Genomic DNA, 19,193 nt, shown 5'->3' on the forward strand with positions numbered 1-19,193 from the left:
ACAAACAATCAATTAGCCCTGAGGTAGCACATCTCAAGTCACTATATACTGAAGCAGCACTATACCAACATCCTGTGGTGCAGCAATATCTAGCAATACAAACTAACAACTTTTTTTTTTGCTGGATCAATATTTAATTTAGGCACACCCATAAAAAACCTATTGAGAAAAATGTCAATATTTGTTCTCAAGAGATTAAGTAATTTATAAAAAAAATAAATGATAAGAACTAATACTGGACGAGCAAGTAATGTATGCATTATAATATTATAATGGGTAAGGGATGGAACACCCAAGTCAACAGGGGTCTGTTTTAAACAGTACATTAATACGTGATACGTTGGTTGTATTATACATAAAAGTAGCAAACCCAGAAATTTCTCAGATAGCAAGTTTTAAAATTTTTGGGTGACAGACATTCAAATCTTGGGTGAAATTGGAGGAATTATTGAATAAAAAATACATTTCTTTAGTTAAAGGACATACATAACAAATCAAGTGACATGCTAATTTATATTCACTTACAAAAAATATTTTCAGGGAAGCTATTTTTAATACTTATTCAATAAAAGTGAATAGATAGTTGTATCCATGAAATAATGAACACACCCTTTGTCTTGCATAACTCAACTCTTCAGAATATTGGAATTATTATTGTCATTGAGTCGTTTGGCTTGAAACTCTGTGGCTGGGAAAAATGTAGTTGACTGGGGTTAGAAGTTCTGAAGGCTGGTGTGCAACTGACTTTGGGTTGTCTATTTAAATACTTAACAAAAACTAACCAAAACAAAAGTTACCTCGATACATTCCATTGTTTCACTTTTTTTATTCTCTATCATTGTGCATTGCTTTTATTTAGTCTCATGTAATAATTACAAATAAAAAAAAATTGTTAAATTTTTTTATATTCCTTCTTGAACCATTGATAAAAAAAAACATACTATTAAATAAATAAAATGAATATGCATCCTTCCTGTATTATAAACTAATAACATAATGCTACATAAAACAGTAACTTTAATTACATGACAAGCACATACCTTTAAAACTTACATTGAAGAGAAAAAACTCTACATTAAAATACCAATTAATTAAAAAAAATAGCGTACTAGATTTTTTTTTTAATCTCCAGTTTTAAACTGATGTTCCCCCGCAGAGGCAGTCCGCACGGCTACCAACCTGCAGCCGCAACAGGTAGTCGACGGTGCAGATGACGACGTTGACGGTGGTAGTGTTGCCCGCCTGCGTCCTCAGGTAGTTCTGCCACTCTGCGAGCAGACGCGACACATCGGCATCACAATCCAAGTGATTGACTAGGAATATGTGAGCAAGGGCGTCGCCAAGTGGGATGGTAGGGGGTAGGGGGAGGGGGGCATTTGCCCCCTCCTAGAGCCCTAGATATTAAAAAAAAAAATTGTAGAAAAATGCAAAAAAAAAAAAAAAATACATACTTTTCCCACAACTTGCCCCAACCCCCAAACCCCCCCCCCCCCTCCCCCAACCTACCGGGCCATCGGCTGGCGACGCCCTTGTATGTGAGTATGTGTTTATACATGCATACACACAATCAAGAAGAGTTCATGTTTGTACATATTCTTGTGTCTGTTTGTTGGTTTCTAATAGGCTACAGGTCCGACCCTGTGTGAACTGGGAGTGGCGGACAGATCTGCGGCACAGAGCTCACGAAGGAATCACGCCCAAGAAGGAAACATTATTTTTTTTTTTTAAAGAAATTAAAGACTGTTCACTGGGTATGAATACACATTAAAAGAATCAGTAGGTTTCAGAATTCACTGATATCTTTTACAGGTATGTTCTGGAAACACATTTTCCTGTTGAATTTCATCCAGAGCATCATCTGGTAGTATTAATATATATATTTTTTTATTTCTAAGAAATGTAATCTAGAGAACTTTTAATATTAAATTTTTTTTTGGCTCTTTTGAGCATTTGACATACTTTATTTCTCCTATGAAATAATAATTGGTGTTTAGCACTTAATTATTACTTCTGTCGGGATGACCGCAATTGTAATAATACTCTAAATAGACGCTGTTTTATAGTTAGTAATGTTCGCAGGCTTTCACGGCCATTGTCTGATGTAGCTTGGCTTCTGGGTTGTAGCCGTGTGTCCTTGGCCGATAATTCACCGACCGGTGAATAATCCGCCAAGGACACACGGCTACAACCCAGAAGCCAAGCTACCACTGTTTTATGGTCTCAGAAAAAATCAACAAATAGTGAAATTTGAAAATTGTTATAATTAAGGCCAGGCATTTTTCGCGAATAAATCCGAAAACTTATTAGACTGCAGCAAGTTATACTCACACCAGCAAGGTTTCTACCTTATGATTGGCAGACGTCAGCGAGGGAAGTCGTTGCCCTATTTGACATGAGCCACTTGGGACGCGTTTGCTTCCGCAATGACTCGCTGTGGATTGGTGTTGTAACAATCAATATTGACCTGAAAGAAACTCGCCCAATCACGAGACACAAGACGATGCTACAGTGTTTTAACTTTCAGCTAGTCGCGGAATCTTTTCGCGAAATATGCATGGCCCTAGTTATGATTAGCAACGGTAAAGGATGGCGAGAGTGCAGGGGCGTCGTACCCAGGTTGTGGCCCTCGCAGGTCAGCTGGATGAAGCGGAACAGCGCGCAGGTGAACTCCGCGTCGTGCATGTTCTTCTCGCCGGCCGCCCCCTCCGAGCCCACGCCCAGCCCCTCCGCCTTGGTGTTGCGCTCGAAGGCGTCCAGGTCCAGCACGCTGCAGGAGTTCATCAGCCCCGCGATTGACGTGAAGAAGCCCACGTCCTTCTTCTCCTTCAGGTGGTTCAGCATGCCCTGCGGAGCCAGCCGGGTCCCACACCTCACCGCCCCTTCCGCCGTCTCCACTGTCTCCATGGTCGCCCCCTCCGCATTTCATTCATTTATTTATTTATTTGAAATTGTGACATGCCCAGGGCCGGTGTAAAGGTAAATTGGCGCCCTAGGCGAAAAAACCTTGATGCCCCAAACCCCCCAAACCCCTTCCCGCGGACACCCCACAAAAAAAAATTTTTCTTGCCTCAATATACATCACGGTAAGCCTTAAGATTTTGTCAACAATCAAATGTAAGCAGGCTTGTGTTTTTTATTTTTACTTTTTTACTTTTTTAACTTATTACAAATCATAAACAGGTCACCGTGGACTTTATAAATAATTACTTGTATCAATATAAACATTCCAAACTGTTTCAAAAATCCATTTTCATCAATAATCGTTAAACATATTACAGTGAAACCTCATTAATACAAACCTGAAGGGGAGTAAAATATTTCAGTTTGTAATAACGAGGTTCATATTAATGAGGTTCTTGAGCCAATAGGTAGAATAAGAACTCGATAAGAAATATTGAATTCCTACATGTCAGAGCACTAAAAATGTGGAATATTATTATTGTAATAGAAGCCAGATATTGACATGCACACTAACAAAATACACTTAGAAGCAATTTTAATAGTTTTAATAAAATATACTATAACAGACTGATAATTAGTATACATATACGTATGTATGTATTCTTATTTAATTTGCTTCCAAAGTTTTGACAAAAATGATTAACATTTACCGTACAGTTAATTGCTGTTGAGTGTATAGCAATTCTTATGCAAAGTATGCAAGATATATTTACATAGGTTTAAAAAAATCATTAATTTTTTTCTGGACACACTTATCTCTGTAAATATCATTTACAGCAGAACATATCTTCTCAAATCCTGCAATCAAGTCAATTGGCACATCACTTGCAGCAAGTACATTTTCCAGTGTACGCAAAGCACTGATTGTGTCACTTTTGCTTGGAAGTTTATGCACTACCTCACCATTGTCGTCATCACCATCATTATCCTGACTTGTACCACCCTCACAAAGTGACTGTACAGCGTCAGCCGTTGGTGTTTCCTGTAATCCTCGTGAACCAACAAGATCTTCTGCAGTTAATCTTGCACTGGTGTACACACTGTCATCAATATGAACAAACTCATTGAAGTCATTATCAACTTGCACATGTTCTTTTAACTCTTGCCAATCCTCTAAAGGTTGATCACAGTCAGGTTCTTCAACAGTTTGCTGGCCAAAACCACTTTTTGCAAAGCAATGCACAATTGTCTTTTGGCTGATGCTGTCCCACGACATGGCTATACTGCGGATAGCATCCAAAACTGACCATCTAGGAAGCTCAGTCTTTCCTTTTTCACACTGCCTGATAAGGTATTTCACCAAGCGCTGTCTGTAGTTTCTTTTCAAGCACTGTATTATACCTTGGTCGAGTGGTTGTGTCACACTTGTTGTATTTGGTAGCAAGAAGAGTAAGGTAATGTTTTCCAACTTCATACCATGAGCAGTATGTGCAGCACAGTTGTCCAACAATAACAAAATTTTGCGATTTAGAGTCGCCATTTTCCTGTCCAATTTTAACAACCACAACTGGAAAATTTTTGTGGTGACCCAAGCCTTACTGTTTGCCTCGTAATCTACTGGCAGGTTTTTTGCTGCAACATCTTTGAAACATCTTGGCTTGGCAGACTTGCCAATAACCAAGGGTCGAAGTTTAGTACTGCCATCTTGATTACAACATAGTAAAACTGTAAGACGAACTTTACTGTGTTTACCGCCATGGCAGTTTTCACCTTTTACGGTTAGAGTTTTATTGGGCAACAGATTGTAAAAAAGCCCTGTTTCATCCATATTAAACACATCTTGTGGTGCAAATTTACTTACGATGGACTGTACTGACTGAAGCCAGTCACTCGTTGCTGTTTGGTCGACAGCTGCAGATTCGCCACAAATGGATTTTGTGGCCAAATTATGCCTATCTTTGAAGCGTTGAAGCCATCCGTTGCTGCAATGGAAATCGTCAATTCTGAGTTGCAGTGCCAGCTGATCAGCCTTTTCTTGGATAATAGGCCCGGAAATTGGAACTCTGGCGGCGCGCATTTGATGAAACCACTCCAGCAGTTTGGCCTCTAATTCGGAATGTTTACCGACGCGCATCCTTTTCTTAGTTTGATTACTACCTTTCCTGACCGCTTCTTCTATTTTATCTGCTTGCTTTAGAATTGTACTTAAGGTTGATTTTGATATACCAAACTCTTCAGAAAGTTCTGTTTTCGTTTTTTCACCCTGACGAACTGAATTTATTATCTTAATTTTCGTCTTCAATGCAATTTCCTTGCGTTTACGTTTTGCCTCCATTTTTATGTGTGTACGTACAAATTCTAAAGTTTAATAAAATTCTCACGAGATAATTCACTTAAACTTTCATTACAACGTACACAAATATTAAACACGTTAGGCATAACATATATTTTGTTTTTATTGGTCCGGCACAGATTCATGTATACAAAGGAAGTACAAAATCGAACGTAAATACCATCCCACGTGAAGTTCGATATATCGAATATTGTACAAACGCGAGTGATTTCTGAACATATCGAACACACGAACGAGTGATTTTGAAAACATAGAGTTAAAAACACACTTCGGACACTCAGGCGGGGCCGTATCTTTGTGGTAATCTTTGGTTCGTATTAAACGGTAAACATGACTGTTTGTTTATACGGACGGGAATTGTTATTGTTCGCTATACATAATAACGAGAATTTCGTATTAACCAAACAAATCTTCATTGTGTTTAATGGGCATATTTCACGGGGAAATAGTAATAGGTAATATTAACGAGTCATTCGTAATAAGCGGGATAATATTAACGAGGTTTCACTGTATATCGTGCTGCGCCGCCCCCAGCTACTTGGCGCCCTGGGCAGTTGCCTAGTTCGCCTGTATGGACGCGCCGGCCCTGGTTGTACTGGCGACAGTCGTTAAGACTTGGGTGGTGGGCACGATAATGAGTTATACACGGACAAACATAAGGTTATCACCGCAAACATATGGACTCCCCCCCCCCCCCCCCCCCGGCGGTACCATAGCAGGTTAAGAACAACACATGGCCAACACACCCAAGGAGGAGTACCACATATTGGCGGTGATAACAAAACCCCACAGTTTGAAATAAATATAAACACTGATAATGTTACAGTGGACATAACTGTAAGGTACGTTCTTTAAATGATTCATGCAATGGAGAATTCTGATTAAATAACAATTTCTTGGACACACGCCTTTGCAGTTTTGCATTGTTTGAAATGGGAAAAATTCATAAATGAAACATAATAAATAAAAAATCAAAATATAAACCCACAGAAACCAAGCCTAAATCAGCTGATATCAAACAGATAAACCCAACACGTATTATAGAAAAAAAAACAATGACAGCACAGGCGAACACATTCAAACATAAATATCTCATAGCACATGATTCTGTGGAAGGAATTTAGTCATGAAAATAATAATAAAACGCACAGACAAACACAGTGGGTTAACAAAGACGAGAAAGTTTCAACAATAATAACAGCAAATGCAGGTAGACAATAAAACATGGAAAACGCAGAAAGTATACGAACACAGCGCTGAAGATTAACATTAACAGATATATTATGGACAACAGATTGATGAAAACACCAACAAAACATTTTAACGTTTCGTCATCAGGCACAAACAGGGGGAGAGACACATCTGCTGTTTACTTTTTAACATAAAAGGAGGAATTTACCCAAATGTCATTCCATCACGAATAATAAAAATTTAATAATTCCAAATTACTTTGATCTCAAAGGTAGATTAACTTGTGTATTAAAATTTAACTTTAACCACACAAATGATTGAACAACCCTTAGCTGGGTTATACATTAAAATTTGTTTTAGAAACCTTTTAAACAAAAATATTAAGATTTGAAATGAAGGGTCTGGTGTCTGTCCTCCCTTCCCCATCCACGAGAACTTGAGCGGAGACGCTAGCGGATGCTGCCCATAAACCACGACTCAAAACCGAGCACCAAAAACATTTAAGAACATCTGTAACAGTTCACTGCTCACCAAAATGATGGAATACGAATATTCCTGACACACAGCAACAAAACGTAATTGTGAAATATACCGTACTATCCTGAACATCAGGCGAAATGGCGTGCAAAACAAGGCCAGCTTTCAAGCAGTTAAAAACTGGGAAATAAATTTGCACATTCATGTACGACCTTTCAGGCCAAAGGAACTCGTTTACCAGTAGTTTCATGGACAAAGATGGGAGATCAGTTTTAAAAACCTTGTTCCAAATATTCACCATAGAAAAATAGACCACATTAAAAAGTAAGCTTTGACATGCAGTACACCAAAACACGGAGGTTGTGAGCGTACACGGGTTAGAAAATTAATTTTAAAAAATAATAGTTCTTCTCCTTCCTTCTTTGTACTTCAAAATAAGTTCCAGCACTTGTGTATATGTAATGCAACAGTGACTTATCTACCATAACATAAGATGACCTGTCATAGGTCAAGTAGTAGTAGCTTAAAGCTATTCAAACTTGCATTACACTCTCATATTAACTGGTGAAACTGGAAAACTGATTACTTAACAGACGTTAATTTTAACAGGACAGACGATGAAATAATTACAGATGCTGAATTTCAGGTAACATTTTTTGCGTAAGCGAACCCCGGGAAGCAGGGTGTCCACAGTTAGTACTTTCGTACTGGATCCAGTACTTTTGTACGTTTTTTTAGTAGTCTAGTACATTTACGCTCAGATCTAGTACTTTTATAAGTTTTTTTAGTGGTCTAGTACATTTACGCTCAGATCTAGTACTTTTATACGTTTTTTTTAGTGTTCTAGTACATTTACGCTCAGATCTAGTACTTTTTTTTTCCTTTAATATAATAATATTACAGTAACTCCAATATGTTTTATTATTAAGCGTAATTATTTTTAAAAAAACAATGGAATGAATGTGTGTGTGTGTGTGTGTGGTGTGATATTTAAGTTAGAGCATTGGAATTTCATTAAAACTTCCTAAATTGTTAAAACCATGACAAATTATAATTTAGTACTATTTTTTTTCTTTCAAATCTAGTACTTTTTTCTCGCCTGAATTGGCACGAAATATTTTTTTCCTTTGTGGACACCCTGGCCGGGAAGGCGAATGAAGCCGGGGCGACGGCCGGCGTCGTATATTTATAATTATACATTATAATTATAAACAATTAAAGATAGTTCAATCATGAATTGACTGAATGTAATGAGCAAAAACACGAAATTATACAAGCAAAATAGTTTAGGTGTCTACCTTTAATGAGGATTTAAATCACACCATTTTAATATTTTTTTATTTTTTAATCGGCCACAGCTGTTAGTACCATCTGGATGTCGCTGTTGCCGCCGCGCAGCACGGATATCCCCAGCTGCAGCGTCTTCATGACCATCTCGCTGGGCACGCCCTTGCACGCGGAGATGTGCAGAAGCACCATCTCAGCGACGCCGCGGTTCGCCAGCCGCGCTTGGTGGAACAGCAGCTTCTGCTTCTCCATCTCTTGCTCCTGCCGGGCGACAACCCCGGTCAACTCCCGTCACTCCCTTCCCCGATCCTCCCTTAGTTTTTTATTTTTTTATTTATTTATTTTTTTATTTGGAATTTGTCACACGCCCACTGACAGTCGTAGACTTCAGTGGTGGGCACTACATGCAATAACAGGAACACAGTCGTCACTACCAGTGTATGGACTACCACCTCCGTCGGTACCATAGGAGGAAAACATCTACAGATGGCCAGCAAACGAGAGCAAGAGTACCACACAACTAGCAGTGATAATAACAAAACAGACAAAACACAAACAAAGGTTAAAGAACCATTACACATAACACATAAAACATATACATAAAATATTATTATTAAAAGTTAAGAGAAATTGAAGGAAAAAATAATATAGATATGACATACATAAATCAGAATTTATAATTAAACACTGTTGGAATTCAAATATAGATTATTTTAGTTTGTTATAAGTCTATAAATAATATCATTATTAGTATGAAGAGTACACAGAGTAGAGCGTAAGCGGGAATTGAATTGAGGAATTCTTAAGGCGGTATTGTCAAGAAAATAAGGACATCTGAATTTTTTCCTGACAGAAATTTCAAACTCCCTAACTACGTAATTAAAAATAATAAAAGAGCGCATGTGAGAGAAGTGAAAACTTCTTTGGCAATTCAAACTTCGACTCAAAAATATATATCGTAAGGGGGTAAAACGGCAGAGAGAAAGAGAGACAGATGACAATATTATATAAAAAAAAAAAGACAGCACGGGGTTTTCTGACTTTCATTATTATTTAGATTATTTAAGATCTATCCATTTATTTTCACGGATTTAACGAAAATTCATTGCCTTTTCCCTGACTAATTCCAACTTCCCTTATTTTTCCCTTCCCTGACTTTCCAGAACGAGGGCACACTAAACAGTAAAAAAAAAATATTTTCACATAATACAACCCAACATGCCAAAACAGAGATAGACTTAGCAAATACGTTTGTAATTTGGTAAAACATAATTATTTTATTTTAACCATAGACTTAGCAAACAAGTGTGTAATTTGGTAAAACATAATTATTTTATTTTAACCAAAATATTTTTGAATTTTTACGAATAATATTTTAACAAAAGTTAAATTTTTCTTTCATTACATCAAAACTAGTCAAATATAATTAAGACAAAAGTAAACACTTGAAATTTTTTCATGCGCTCTTCATAATATAATGGTTTAATAGTGTTTTTCTTTACAAAGTTTTAAGTTTATCATGAACTATTGATCGTATCCAAACTTAATGCGAAAAACACACCTCTTATCACTTTACAAAGCTTCTTATTACAGTCATGTAATACTTCAAGGAAATAGTTTACATGAGTTAAAGAAACTCTAATTTATTATATTCTATTGAAAATTTCCACATTCAATTTAAGAATATTAATACATATAAAAATATTTCTTTTAAATTTTTAAAGTAATAAAAAACTGTAATATGAAACATACATACCATTAATTTATCCATTGTCCTCTTAAAAATAATAAAATCAACTTGAATCAGACACAATCAGTTCCAAATTCACTGTTTAAAATGTAACTAACAATTATTTGATCAGTTATAAGTTATAAACTGTATTTTGTACCTTGAAATTTAATAATTTACTTGTATAGTTCATTCAAACACATTTTTTTTTTTTTAAATTTTCATTAGCAATGTATGTTTTATGTACAAAAAAAAAACTTTTTAAACAATGCACATATCCTAGATTTAGCCTCCCAGAATGCATGACAAGTTCAAGGCCAAACATTTCTAAATCAACAACCGAATGCCAGTCCCCCTTTCATGTTGAAAAAAAAAAAACACATGTCACATCAAAAATTTTTTTTTACTTAAAACGAAGAGTGCCAGGAGATTTGAATGACAAATCGGGAGGGCGGGAGAAAGGGTATAAAATCGGGAGTCTCCCGTCTGAAGCGGGAGGGTTGGCAGGTATGAACGTCTTGTTTGTTTGCCAGCGAGCGAGAGAGAGAGAGAGAGAGAGAGAGAGAGAGAGAGAGAGTGCACTGCCCCCAACTGGAGAGAGGGTGTGAGAGAGCACTCTCTCTCTGGAGACCTCTACTCAGGCCGGGACACGGCCCCAACGCCGGACGGGGAAACCCGGGAACGGAGCGGACGCGGACGCTCGTGCGAGCGGCTGCCAGCGGGCGGGGCACTCACGTGGATGGAGGCCGCGCCCTCTTCCTCCCCTCCTTCCCCCTCCTCTCCTTCCTCCTCCTCCTCGCCGCACGACCTGCGAGTGAGACAGAGCCAGTCGTCACTCGCCTACTCAACACACCACTCACCACACACTCACTCTCTAAGGGGTGCGTGTCCCGTTCCAGGTCGTTATTTTATTTCTACTTTTAACATGGTTACACTTTTACAATTCATATGGTGGCCGAAACTACAAAAAAATAAAAACACAGTGCTTACTCTTTGCATGATTGAATTTTCAACATTTTTTTGCAGTATGGATGAGGAGAACCAAATGGAATACATGAGTGAACATTTTTTGGGTTGAAAGACAATGCTGGTGGCTATTACATGGTGTGGTTAAATTTATTCCAATTACTTTAAATGGCAAAATAAAATTTAATATTTTTTTTTTTCCTGAAAGAAATAAAACCTGTATCACATAGCAGGCAGTAAAATTGACTTTAAACCTAGGAAGTTCCAGTCCTGTTTTCCAGTTCATTCTCCTTATCCACTAAGTGAATGTATGTTGAAAATATTTGTGGCAGAAAAACCAATACAAGGGAGGTATCAGTTAAAATTTTAGAAATAGCCCTTAAATAAGTAATACAAAAAAAAATCAAATTAACAGTCCGCAAACACTTATACTGCATGTACAGTAGCTGACAGTATCATATCTTTGTAATTTTTTACAAACACTCTGCACTAACCAGTTATAGTTAATCTTGAAACCTTCATTTTTGGTTCAAATGCTAAACCAAAATTTTGAATTGATTTGGACAGTAAAATTAACGTTGACTAGTTCAAATTAAACAGAATTTTTTTTTTTAATTGATCTATGAAAATATTTCTGGACAAACTGATATTATGATTGGTAAATGTTTGTATTAATAGTGTTTCACTGCATTAACACCTGTTGAGGAAGAGTTTTTGATTTATTTACATAATTGTTTATCTATTTGTAACATTCATGCCAACAGCGTGAAACTTTAGTTGTGTGCACGAGATGCAATTAAATACAATACAGATAAACATAGACACACGTTAAAGCGAGCCTGGTAGTGTCGATATGGTAACAGTGGGTGCCATTTACTCTCTGTACCACAAACTAAGTGTGGGATGCACTATGGATACAGGTAGGGTGGAACCACTGTAGGGGAGGGTGAGGGAGGGTGAAAGAGGGTGAGAGAGGATGAGGGTGGGAGAGGGAGGGCGAGGGAGGGTGAAAGAGGGTGAAAGAGGGTGAGGGTGGGTGAGGGAGGGTGACGGAGGGTGAAAGAGGGCGAGGAAGGGTGAAAGGGTGAGGGAGGGTGAAAGGGCGAGGGAGGGTGAAAGAGGGCGAGGGAGGATGAGGGAGGGTGAGGGAGGGTGCAAGAGGGTTAGGGAGGATGAGGGAGGGCGAGGGAGGATGAAAGAGGGTGAGGGTGGGTGAGGGAGGGTGTGGGAGGGTGAGGGAGGGTGAAAGAGGGTGAAAGAGGGTGAGGGAGGATGAGGGAGGGTGAAAGAAGGTGAGGGAGGGCGAGGGAGGGTGAAAGAGGGTGAAAGAGGGTGAGGGTGGGCGAGGGAGGCCGAGGGAGGGTGAAAGAGGGTGAGGGAGTGTGAAAGAGGGCGAGGGAGGATGAGGGAGGGTGAAAGAGGGTGTGGGAGGGCGAGGGAGGGTTAAAGAGGGCGAGGGAGGGTAAAAAAGGGTGAGGGAGGGTAAAAAAGGGCGAGGGAGGGTGAAAGAGGGCAAGGGAGGATGAAAGAGGGTGAGGGAGGGTGAAAGAGAGCGAGGGAGGGCGACGGAGGGGGAGGACCGCTCACCGGGCGATGATCTCGGCGTAGGACATGTAGAGGGGGTCCTCCTGCAGGGCCCCGCTGCGCTCCGTCATGGCCCCGCGGCAGAAGGTCGTCACCAGCTGGTTCAGCGGGTCCGGCTTCCCTTCCTCCTCCTCCTTGCTGCGCTTCTTCAGCTCCGCGTCCTCGAAGGATTGCTGCGCACACGCCCGTCACGCTCCGGCACGCCCGGCCACACCGCGACCCCTCGCATCCCTCGACGTCTCCGCGTTGGTCGGCTCGCTTTCGATGAAGATAAACCAGAGTTCATCATGGCATTGAGAATCCTCTCAACAGGGTTTCTGGCACCGGCGTGGCTTGTCTGACATCTACTTCTCGTACGAGATTATAAAAAAAATTACCAAATACAGTAGAACCTTGATCAATCAGGGTAATGGTGGCGAATGACAGCACGGATAAACGAAAATCACGGATAGTCGAATTGAAATGTATTTAGGTTATACAATACAGTAAGTGATTTATACAAAAAAAATGGACAAGTATTACTTACTGACACAAAATTTTAATTTTTTAAAAATATGTATGAATGCAATTATTTGTAATGACCTAAAACACGCAGTTTCAATAAAAAAATGTGAATTATATTTACAATTATGACAATTATGATATGCATAGGTACGTGCAATTCTAATACGTTTTTTGTCCATTCGTTTAGTTTTACTTCTTTTTTGTCCCTTCCCTAATGAATTACTCTTTGAGGGTTTGTTCCCCCCCCCCCCCCCCCCCCAACTCCAAATATGTTTATTTTAACTGAGAACCCGATTAACTGAATGACCGGTTAATTGTGTCAAGGATAATCAATGTTTTATTGTACTTTAAAAAATTTAATTCAGCTAAAATACATATCACGATTTTTTAAAGAATAGTTGCAATATTTTTATCATTGTCTTCTTTTTTTTTTAATATATATCTTGATAATATGTATTTATATGAGTTAAATAAACGTGCAGGGATATTTAATGATAAATGTAATAGTAAAAAAATATTTTAAATTTGATTATTTTCTTTTAAAAAAAATTATATCTTTTTATTCATGGTAAACTGCATAAGTTTTATACAAGGTGCAAACATACGCACTGCATGAAGTATATAGGTATTGTACGGAGTACGATCATATTAAAAGCATCAACAAGTAAAATATTTTTTATTTCCCTGTCCTCCTTAAAAAAATTTGTGATTGGTTTTTCTCTGCTCACAGACTTGCAAATTATGAGCAGCTATCATGATAATTGCGGTGTTTTACAACTCAATATTTTTAGCGATTTAAAGTTGCAAAGTTTTGTTTGCCGCGTGTAAATATGGCTGCTCTTAGCATGTCGTGGGGGACAGTGACACAACCTGATATGTGAATGTACTTCAAATTAATACGGGGTTGTTTCAATCCCTCACGTTTCATTAATGTTATTAAAAAAATCAGGTAGTGATTATTAACAGCACACAAATTTATGGTTAAAATAATACCAGTTTTAAGATATAATGATACTTCATAAAACAGTATGGTAACTGTTACTGTTCTACAACTCAGGTATTATTTACCCTCACGTTTTACAGGATTTGAAGATACCTAATCAATAGAGAAATGCAAAATTCACGGATTCATTTCGCGATAGGCTAGCATCAAAACAACTATACCTTCGTACCGCTTCTGCGATTGGCCCACATTTTATCCGGGGAACTGTGAGCCAATGGGAAACACCAAACCAAGAAAGTGCCGAATTACGGACAGCCTAGTTGAGACATCTCACGCGTCAGTAGCCAATGAACAGGTGTCATTTCCGCGAGTATTTAAAGGACTGTGGAGTCTATCCTAGAGGTCAATTAATCTGCGAATTTTGCAGGTCTGTACTAATCAATCCCTGTCTGCGAGAACCTTGAAAATATTTCTATTTGTGAGTACAAAGTTACACAAACTGCATGTGGTGGAAACACAGTTACGTTAAAAATTTTTTTAATGTAAATATCATCATCAAAAATCTTTCCATGATAAAACTATAAGATAATTTAAAATCTAATGAATTACACGAGTTTTTCCTTTATTGTTGTTCATGTTTTCTATTTCTTAACATGCAAATTGTTCCCTGTTTCTGTTCTAGCCACAGCAGTTGTATGGAATGAACCACACAGCTGTGTGAGTCAACGAGGCAAGCCTTGATGAGGATGCATCGGACACAGATGGAAACACTTTGTCGGAGCGTGTGGGTATTACGGAACGAGCGCAGTACTCCAAGGGGCGAACGCGACCAAGCAGGACGGAACCGTGACGTCTCGCGCCACTCACCGTGAGGTCCTCGATCATCACCTCCTGGCCGACGTTCTCGTCCTGCAGCCACAGCTCGTAGTACGTCCTCGCGAAGATGTTGATGGCGCGGTGCCTGCGGAGGAACGGACCGCCCTCAGCACACCACGAGCCAGTGAGAGCAAGCCGAGCACCCTGACAAGGCAGCTGGCGACCACAAGCTCAGCGTACCCTTTCAAGTGACTAGGAGCGAGCGAGAAGCTGCCTACAGCTAAGCACTCATCTATGAACTAGATACTGTCTTATCTTGAAAGAATATTTTAAAATGGTCCAATAAATAACTAATAATTATATTTATATGTAGGGCCCCAGTGGTGGATCCAGGATTTTGGTGAGGGAGGGGCTTGACCCAGCTGAGGCTAGGCTTTATCAAGGCAAACACTAAACAATAGTGGACCCAGATGCTTTTGGAGGGGGCTTGAGCCCCTTAGCCCCCCCTCTGGATCCGCTAATGTAGGGCCCTACATATTGTAATAATAATTTTTTTCCAAAGAACCCTTGCATTGCAAAAAAATTAAAGACTGTTAGAAACCAATTTATAATATCTGCCATTGAAACATAAAATAAACTTACCAGGTACCTTAATTTTGGCAATTCTAAAGTGCTGCTGCTGTTAAAAACCTTAAAATACAAAAAAATACCTTTGCTTATCTTCTGAACACCTGTATTGGATGATGGATGTACAATTGGCGACTAAGGTTGGGATTTACACTGCATGGCTTAAGGTGACAGGACATCCAAATTACAGTAGGCTTTATAAAACTCAGTGCTCAAAAATATAAATTTTACAAAGACTGGAATTGAAAAAAATGACCACCATATGAGCACTAAGCATTAGATAGCATGACAAAAAAAAAATCAATATTCATTTATGTTTCAGTAAGATGTAAGAATATGGTGGTGAATTGAGATGACTCCTCAAACCACTCATTAAATTACTACTAACAAAAACAACAATCAGCCAATACTAATTCAATTATTTTATACATTCTAAAGCTGCACAGTATCTACAAAATGGGGACCTAAGAATTTTACTTTGTTGTTTATTATTTCTAGAAATGGAAGGCAATATACATAAATTATTTATCAAAATACATAGTTCCTTGATCTTCCGAATAGACATAACAAACAAGAATGGTTGATGACAAACTTAAATGTAGAGAGACTAGACAAAAAAAAAATGTTTAGTACAGTAGAAACTTGTTATAATGTTCATGCTTATAATGTTTTTCTGTCCCAAAATTCAAATAGGATTGTATGCAAAAAAAAAATGCAAGTGTGATCCAGAACACCAGCATTACACATTAGTGCTGGCTAACGCTGTGTATTCGATGTATACAAGTTACGGCATGTCTGTCTGCACCCTTGACTTAAAAACAAAAATCCCTCCATACCTTGCTGTTCTAGTGTGTTCCTACAATACTATATAGTTAGCTGACTTTTCAGCGATGACAAATAAAAACCTAAGCTAATTCGAGCGTTGCGTGTACCCATCAGTGATTTCTACATTAAATTTGTTTACATAGCTTGATGAGACCATTGGTATAAAGTTCGAACAGTGACGAGTGCTAAATCATATTTCCTGCTTATAAGGTTTGTTTTTTCCCCTTATGCCCCCTTGAAAACGTTATAACAGGGTTCTACTGTAATTACTGTTTTAAGTAACAATTTGAACAATCACGGGTCAAGACGGATTGAAAAAAGGTCAATAGTGACAGAACGGTTGGCAAGACTGTTAGTTGTAGTTAGTAGTTGCCGTTACGGGGAGGCCTGGCAAGCAGTGGAGAGTGACGAGTGGAGAACGAGCCACGCAGGCGGTCGAGCAGTCGAGCGGTCGAGCGGTCGAGCGATCGAGCGTACCTAGGGAGGGAGTACAAGGGCTCGCTGCGCAGGCAGGCGATGGCGGCCCTCTTGCGGGCGGCCGACAGCACGCGCTTCCAGCCGGAGCACCGGGGCGACGGCTTCCTAGCGTGCTGCCACACAGGGGAGAGGGCGACGTGCAAGGTTAGTGAGCCCCGCCCCCCAGTGGCCGTGCCCCCACGAGTTAGTACACACACACACACACACACACACACGAGCACACAAGACAAGGTGACGCACAGGCAAGCCACGAAGCCACCAGGGCAGCCAGATGTTAGTTTCGGAGCTGGACAAATTTACGATTAATATACTGATACTAATACTACACACTGATACATATGCTACTAGTACCTGCAGTAGCGGATCCAGAGGGGGGGGCTAAGGGGCTCAACCCCCCTCCAAAAGCATCTGGGCCCACTATTGTTTTAGTGTTTGCCTTGATAAAGCCTAGCCTCAGCTGGATCAAGCCCCTCCCAAACCAAAATCCTGGATCCGCCACTGAGTACCTGAACCATCTTGGAAAATAATTTCAGATTCTAGGTAGGCCTACCTGAATACCATTTTTTTTTATGCGAAGCGTATATCAAATATTCGCGAAGTCGAATCAAATTGCGAAAATATTGTTTTCGGCGAAGCTGTGTTACACTTATTCTATAAAATACGGGATTGAGGTAAAAAAAAAATAATAATCAGCTTTTTAATGTTTGAAATGATAAGTGATTAATAATAAATTGCACTCTATGTGTGACACCATTACATAAAATTATAAAATAACCATGCATAATAATTAATATTGAACATACATAAATGCAAACGTAGTGCCACCATATGCGTGTGTGAGTGTGTGTACACATATACATACACAACACAAAAATAACTTAATACTTTCATGAACAAATCTTAAAGATACCAAATTTTTTTTAAAACTTTGCAACAAATGCGAAGCTTCAAGTCAGACGTGAAGCTTTGCATTACAAACAATGCTTCAAATGAAACGAATAGAAAATGTCCTGGCAAAGTGAAACTGAATATTAAAAAGAGCTTCAATTGATTCGCTAAGTCGAAGCTTCGCACAGGCCTAATTTTAGATGCTGATACTGCATTTCCATTTTCAACTGTTTTCTAGAAAAACCAAGCTTTTTTTTTTCCCCAAAACCAATTGGGAGTGTTAATAGTATTTACGTATATGGGAAAAGGAAAATTTCTAATTCATACCAGTAGTCACAATTATAAACACAAAATTATTCATGATTATGGATCGACACCAATTGGATTTCAAAACCAAAAAACAATCTGTAGTGGCTCTCTAGTACGAACACAACAGCCAGTCATACATTCGAGAGTGAAATTTTTCGCCAGTGAAAATCTCAGATCAGCCGGAAATCATATGCGGGACCTTTGATCCAGCCAACAGTTTTATAGCCAATAGACCTAAAGGTATGACTTTATATTATTACAAACAGGGCCACGATTATATTATGAATTGCGAATAAAACAAAATACCACCGCAAAGCATGGCAATACAACACCGAAATGTGAGTAAATACACCATTTAGCACCAAAATGTAACTAAAAACATGAAATCAATAAGCAATTTAAACAAATTTAAATAAAATTACAAAAATCTGTTATTTTATCATAGTAAATTCACTGAACGTAAATTATCTAGCATGAATTTTGCACCGCTGTACGACCAAAATGGATTGGAAAAAAATGAAAGTTATATTGATTAATCTCACATTTCTTATATTAGTAACATGTTTTTACGTGACGGCCCATATTTCAAATCCGCAAAAATTTGCTGATTTATTTATATTTTTCTGAGTAGTGGCAGATATTCTTATTACTAATAATGTTGGTAAAGTGCATCAGGTGTCAATAAAAATGGGACAATTTGGGTGAAGTAAGTATTAAGAAATATTTTATTTTTAAGTTTCTTGAAAAATAAATAATATTGTTTTCAATGAATTAAGACAATATATAATAATAAAAACAATAAAAACGAAACCCGCTGTTTTAAAAATGAAAAAATCAGAAGAATAAAACCATAATATCTTGTCCCTAAAATAATTATTTTTTAGTCAGTAACTCTTAGAGTATGAAAAAGAATGTGTGGATACTAGCAGCACCGTACCCGAGACATCTGCGAAAACCGTTATACGCCCTGCCCTGCCTTTGTTTATTTAATAGTGTTACTCTCAGAGATAAGTTTCTGTCAAAGAAGATCTCTGCGTACAACAGGATTGCTAGTGGTACAGTGAGCACTCAATAAAGAACCTCGTTATGGTGATATAAAAAAAACTGTAAATTAAAGAAAACTTCTACATAAAATGATTCTATAAAGAATCATAAATACGGAGGCAAATATACCTAACTGTTACCTGCGAATATTTAAAAGCAGTATACATAATTTTCTTAATCATTTGATTAATTAAGGAAACGTAAGCATAATTAATAATAGGTCAGTTAGTTAAAGCCTACAAGGCAATGATAAAAGAGAATTTCATGCACAC

At 38.4% G+C, this 19,193-nt stretch overlaps 1 protein-coding gene across 6 annotated transcripts in view; it reads right to left on the reverse strand.

The window, feature by feature from the left end:
- LOC134539044 (ryanodine receptor) overlaps window positions 1-19,193 on the reverse strand; it is a 243,278-nt gene that overhangs the window by 33,353 nt on the left and 190,732 nt on the right. For 4 of the 6 annotated variants that reach the window (XM_063380733.1, XM_063380734.1, XM_063380731.1 and 1 more), the window contains 6 exons: window positions 14,803-14,896; window positions 12,492-12,661; window positions 10,674-10,746; window positions 8,291-8,470; window positions 2,613-2,844; window positions 1,180-1,268 (listed from right to left, as the gene is read on the reverse strand). In XM_063380733.1, coding sequence (XP_063236803.1) covers window positions 1,180-1,268; window positions 2,613-2,844; window positions 8,291-8,470; window positions 10,674-10,746; window positions 12,492-12,661; window positions 14,803-14,896 — 838 coding nt within the window. Of the gene's footprint in view, window positions 1-1,179; window positions 1,269-2,612; window positions 2,845-8,290; window positions 8,471-10,673; window positions 10,747-12,491; window positions 12,662-14,802; window positions 14,897-16,680; window positions 16,794-19,193 lie in introns of all 6 variants that reach the window. The other 2 variants (XM_063380736.1, XM_063380732.1) reach the window with 1 other exon arrangement.

Source organism: Bacillus rossius, chromosome 14 (genome assembly GCF_032445375.1).
Source record: "Bacillus rossius redtenbacheri isolate Brsri chromosome 14, Brsri_v3, whole genome shotgun sequence".
NCBI lineage: Eukaryota > Metazoa > Arthropoda > Insecta > Phasmatodea > Bacillidae > Bacillus > Bacillus rossius.